Source organism: Salvelinus sp. IW2-2015, unplaced genomic scaffold (assembly GCF_002910315.2).
Source record: "Salvelinus sp. IW2-2015 unplaced genomic scaffold, ASM291031v2 Un_scaffold9901, whole genome shotgun sequence".
Lineage (NCBI taxonomy): Eukaryota > Metazoa > Chordata > Actinopteri > Salmoniformes > Salmonidae > Salvelinus > Salvelinus sp. IW2-2015.
This window is the reverse complement of record NW_019951159.1, coordinates 2403-8212: the sequence shown is the minus strand read 5'-3', so window position 1 is coordinate 8212 and position 5810 is coordinate 2403. Positions and strand designations below refer to the sequence as shown.

Below are 5810 nucleotides of genomic sequence, written 5' to 3'. Positions count from 1 at the left end.
AGGGGTGAGGATGGAGCCCACCACAGAGCAGCAGCTCAGCCTGCTCAACTCCATCACTGCCAGCGACCTCACAGGTTAGTCAACAGGGTCTCAGACTCTCAACACGGTATGTAGCACAAACTTACCCTCTCCTTCCTTAAAGATAAACTTCTCCTTAATGCAACTGCTGTGTCAGATTTCAAAAAAGCTTTACAGCGAAAGCACACCATGGAATAATCTGAGTACAGCGCTCAGCCACCAAAACCATCCATACAGAGACCCGCCATGTTGTGGAATCAACAGAAGTCAGAAATAGCATTATAAATATTCACTTACCTTTGATGATCTTCATCGGAATGCACTCCCAGGAATTCCAGTTCCACAATAAATGTTTGTTTTGTTCATAATTTATGTCCAAATACCTCCTTTTTGTTCGCGTTTAGTTCACAAATTCACAAGGCGCAGGCACTTAYTCTAGACGAAAAGTCAAAACAGTTCCATTACAGTTCGTAGAAACATGTCAAACGATGTATAGAATCAATCTTTAGGATGTTTTTATCATAAATCTTCAATAATATTCCAACCGGACAATTCCTTTGTCTTTAGAAATGTAAGGGAACGCAGCTCGCTCTCACGGCCGCGCGCGTGACTTAGCTCATGGCATTCTGCCAGACCCCTTAGTCAAACAGCTCTTATTRGCTCTCCCTTCACAGTAGAAGCCTGAAACAAGGTTRTAAAGACTGTTGACATCTAGTGGAAGCCTTGGGAAGTGCAATCGGACCAAATTTACACTATCTTGGATAGGCATATACTTGAAAATCTACAAACCTCAGATTTCCCACTTCCTGGTTGGATTTTTTCTCAGGTTTTTGCCTGCCATATGAGTTCTGTTATACTCACAGATATCATTCAAACAGTTTTAGAAACTTCACAGTGTTTTCTATCCAAATCTACTAACAATATGCATATCTTAGCTTCTGGGCCTGAGTAGCAGGCAGTTTACTCTGGGCACGCTTTTCATCCGAACGTGAAAATAGCGCCCCCAGCCATAAGAAGTTAATAGGCTAGTGAAAAAGAGTTACTCTAACTTCAGATATGGCATTCGGTATTACATTACACAACAATACAACTTTATACATTCAACATAAGTCCTAAAAACAATACATAAGAAATCCACAGATAACCAAGAAGTTTATTTATGTTTCCCCATCTCTCAGCCCTGAGTAACAGCGTGGCCACAGTGTGCAGCCCAGCGGAGGTGAGCTGCCTGGACTCGTACGGTTTCCCCCCTCTGGAGAGCCTCCACCGGGGGTCCCTGGCACAGGAAGAGCCCCTGGGCTTCCCCTCCAACGGAGGAGATCCCGACTGTCTCAACATGCTGGACGCTGGCTTCTACCACTCAGACCTGGGCCAGCGGGGAGGGGTGTACGGGGGCAAGGACTGCGAGCGGCCTTCTAAGAGGCTCAAGTTGGCGCTGCCCGACTCTTTCATCAACGACGTTTCCGTGGGTAACCTCGGAGTGGACTTTGAGGGGCGGCGGAACACGGCACACCACCGCATCACCGGCACCAAGATGGCGGTGTCCGTCACGGACTTTGGGGGCTTGGCGGGCAGTGGGGAGCCCAATGGGTTTATGGGAGCACATGCACGACGTCACAGCACGGCGCTGCAGTCAGAGTGACCACCCCCGCCCCCAGAATCCCACTTTTAAATCCACCATCCCATGTGTACATAAGACTCACTCACTGGAGATTTTTGTTTGATAATTATATATACACATTTATTTCGTTTTTGATTTTATTTGTGAAATATGACATCAGTGATGTCTTTATCGTATAGAACAAAAAATCTTGATTTCTCAAGAGTTTATATAGCCATTTATTTTCCGCGGCCCTGAGATGTCAGTGTCCATGTAGAGTGGGGCCCAGCCCAGCCTGTCCCGGAGGCTGCGGATAGACAGTTGTGTATTGTTCCTCATCCCTCACACACACATCTACAGACGATTTCGTCAAAGCTACGAAATCCTGCCACTCATATACAGTTGCCAAACCAGCTTTGTTCTGGTTTACTAAGTTTGTTCATTATTAAAGTGGTATTTTTGATTAACAATCCGTGTTTACAGGTACTTGCAGAAACCAGGCTTGGTCAAATGTGTTTTGTCCGAGAGGAGCCTGGGTTTTGTACTTAATGCAACAACACTCGTTGGTGTTGAGGCGGTGTAGGTTATAACTAGGAGCATATCAGTTGCTAGGATGTTTTTCTCTCCCTCCTTTGTTTTTGTTCCTGTGGAAGCTTCTTTTGTACTCTGCTTGCTTTTTTCAGACTTTAACAGTCTGAAGTGGCCAAACCAGAGGAGAATGTTCTAGAATTTGAACAATATATTATATGYTGATTTTCCTGTGTTCAGCTGTGACAGAGCTTGCCAAAACATTTTAAACCTTTTTTAAATCCGCCAATTTTATTAGCGGAGTCAAGTGATCAATGTGAAGACTAAAAGGCTGGGTCTGACACCCGACTAATCTGGGCAGTTTTATCTGTCCATCAGATTATCTGAAACATGCCCTTATAAATCAGTCTCTTATTGCCCCAGAAATGAGCCAATATCATGACAATATTTTACATTATGACAGAACAGTTTTTGGATTGGCATTATAGTGTTGCACTGAGATGTCATGTGTTCAGCTCCAGTAATGTATATAGTTTCTGCCCTATACTCTTAGCACAACATGTATTTCTTCATAAATCTATTTGGCCCCAGTTGAGTGCTAATTGTGCTGTTTGCATGTTCATCATGGAGCTTGCTCAATCTGCAAAAGTTAGGGTTTATTTCTTCCCTCTACTGTATTGCTCTTTATTGAAACGACTTAAAAGGCCTGCATAAGCTTGTTAGCAGTATTATTTCTTTATTTAAAGCCACTTTTTTTCCTTTTCTGCCACTTCCACTGTACTGACTGGAGGATGCCTGGTATTATCCGGTCCATACTTTAATGTCCAGTTGCAGTCTGACAGAGATTCAACTTCTATTTCTCTTGACTGAACTAATTGTGAAGTGTTGAGTGTCGGGGGGGCATGTCATCATTGTCTTTTTAATGTATGCAGTAGTGATTGCTTAATTTACCTATGCATTGTGAGTTTGATAATTAGTTGGTTTCAGGGGTGTATATATACTGAACAAAAATATAAACGCAACAATTTCAACGATTTTACAGAGTTACAGTTTACAGAAGGAAATCAGTCAATTGAAATAAATGAATTAGGCCCTAATCTATGTATTTCACATGACTGGGCAAGGGCTCACCCACTGGGTGCCAGGCCAATCAGAATTAGTTTTTCCTCACAAAAGGTCTTCATTACAGACAGAAATACTTCCCCCCCAGGCTATCCCACAGGTCTGCGGTTGTGAGGCCAGTTTGGACGTACTGCCAAATACTCTAAAACGACATTGGAGGTGGCTTTTGGTAGCGAAATGAACATTAAATTCTCTGGCAACAGCCCTGGTGGACATTCCTACAGTCAGCATGCCAATTGCACGCTCCCTCAACTTGAGACATCTGTGGTGTTATGTGTCAAAACTGCACATTTTAGAGGGGCCATTTATTGTCCCCAGTACAAGGTGCACCTGTGTATTGACCATGCTGTTTAATCAGCTTCTTGATATGCCACACTTGTCAGGTGGATGGATTATCTTGGCAAAGGAGAAATGCGCACTAACAGGGATGTAAACAAATTTGTGCACAACATTTTTGAGAAATAAGCTTTTTGTGCATATGGAACATTTCTGGGATCTTTTATTTCAGCTRATGAAACATGGGACCAACACTTTATATGTTGCATTTATAGTTTTGTTCAGTATAATTCTGAATGTCACCCACAAGTCCATAGATTTTTTACATACACATTTACCATACAATAATTCACTATCCTGAGTATGTACAGATGGGTTTTTTGCATTGGTTTTACCTAGCTAGGCGTTATCTAGTCATTCTGTTTCTATGGCAGACATTGGAGTCAGCTGTTTGTTCACCTTGCAATGTTTCCCCAAATGTGGACAGTTTCATGTAAATAATTAACTAATAGCCTTAAATGTCTTCATTGACCTCTTTAAACTTGTGAATCTGTGTTGATACAAATACTTAAAATTAGATTCCTTGTCAAAAGGCAATAATGTGTCTATGTACTGACATTATTACATGTTTTTACATTTTACTGATTGGCTTTTGGTGTTTGGATATTTTGGGGGGGATTTTTCCCCTTGGCAGTGGGAGACAGCAAAACAATGCATGCTAGCTGTGTGACAGTTCTCGAAAATGTACCACTTAAAAAGGCTTTACCTAAGACGTATTAATATATTATTCAATGTTGCATTTTGAAGTTGCAATCATAATATGTACAAATCCCATTTTGTTTCTCTTCATTTATTTCCTTTACACATTTCTGTCTTTGTCTTGGTGAAAGGGATGGCTTCTGTAGTCAGTATGTTGAAAGATGGGTCTGGTTCAGAATCAAGCCCTCGTCCCTTAGGTACTTGCATAGATATGGGCCCGTATCCACAAAGTGTCTTATTCATTGTGATCTAAAAGGCCAAACTGATCCTAGATCAGCACTCCTACTCTGAGACGCTTTGTGGATACGGCCCCTGGTATGMTTGGATAGATGGAACCAAAATGGCAGATGAACTACTACCATATTGCTTATACCTATCCAATGCTTTCAGATACATCAAGTGCCTAGGGGTATGTACCAGACCATTGTTACTCGCCATCATCAAAAGTGCAGATGTAGTGGGTGTCTCCAGGCTCTCTCTAGCTTTAGCAGTGCAGTGATATTTATTTCACCCTATGGTTTGGTATAAAGACTCAGAAATACTGTCTGAATGTAAAGGCCATTGACTAGTAGATTAATATTTTGATTTTACAACCCTGTCCTGAAATCTCATAATGTGATATTTTTTGGGAAATCTCTGGAGAGACTTGTGTGTAAGAAAGCACTCATTTCTTTTTATATTTTGTATTGTGTTTTGAAGTTTAATAGTACAAAAAGATATAGCAGTTGTGGTTGTTAAAAAAATAATAATAACATCTAGTTCTTTGAAGTAAAGAAAACATCTTTTGTGAATAAAACAAATGTATATCCAGAAATATAGACAATCAACATATTTACTATCGAATGTTCAAGAGAAACTCGCTTTTGTTTAAGAATTGTACATAGACACTGAATAGTTTTTTTTCTTTGGGTTTTGTTAAACATTTTGTATTTTCTGTTCTTTAATACCTGATGTACAGATCCAGAAATAAAGCTCTGGAAAAGGTCTCAAGATTTCTGCTTTACTCAGTTTTATGTGTATTAACTTGTGTGACAGAACAAGTGAATTTGTGCTTTTAGTGGTGGATCTCTCCCCAAAATTGGTCGCTGTCCCCACCTCTAATAGCCTAATCCCTACACTTAACACAAAATTTGCCATTTGGGCCTTAATATCTTTACCTTTTTTTACATGCAAAAAAGTTACATAGGTCTAAACCATTAATGGTGACACTGTTACAACGTAATAAATGTTGGACACATTACATTTGTCGAACACGTTAAAGTGCTGCCATTTCATGGGGTTGTCATTAGGCCTACAGAAATGGCGTGGTTAAATCTGGTTTATTCTGTTGCTTGTGAGATGTCAACTGTCATTGACATGTTCAAATGGTGGTTAAACGTATTACATTACATTGCAATAGGCTTTCGCACATTTGCAAAGACGTGGCTAGCAGACAGACATTTTTTACAAAGAAAGGGTGAGAGATTGGCTATATCGAACATTCAGAATTGCCAGCGCGTGCGTCTTC

At 40.7% G+C, this 5810-nt stretch overlaps 1 protein-coding gene across 1 annotated transcript; it reads left to right on the top strand.

Annotated features, from left to right (window-relative positions):
- The first annotated feature begins 6 nt into the window (after window positions 1-6).
- On the top strand, window positions 7-5289 carry LOC112079850 (mesoderm induction early response protein 3). Its single transcript, XM_024145664.2, has 2 exons — window positions 7-74; window positions 1197-5289. Exons 1-2 carry the CDS (start codon window positions 11-13, stop codon window positions 1658-1660), a joined length of 528 nt encoding a protein of 175 aa, XP_024001432.1. The 5' UTR covers window positions 7-10; the 3' UTR covers window positions 1661-5289.
- The last annotated feature ends 521 nt before the right edge of the window (window positions 5290-5810 follow it).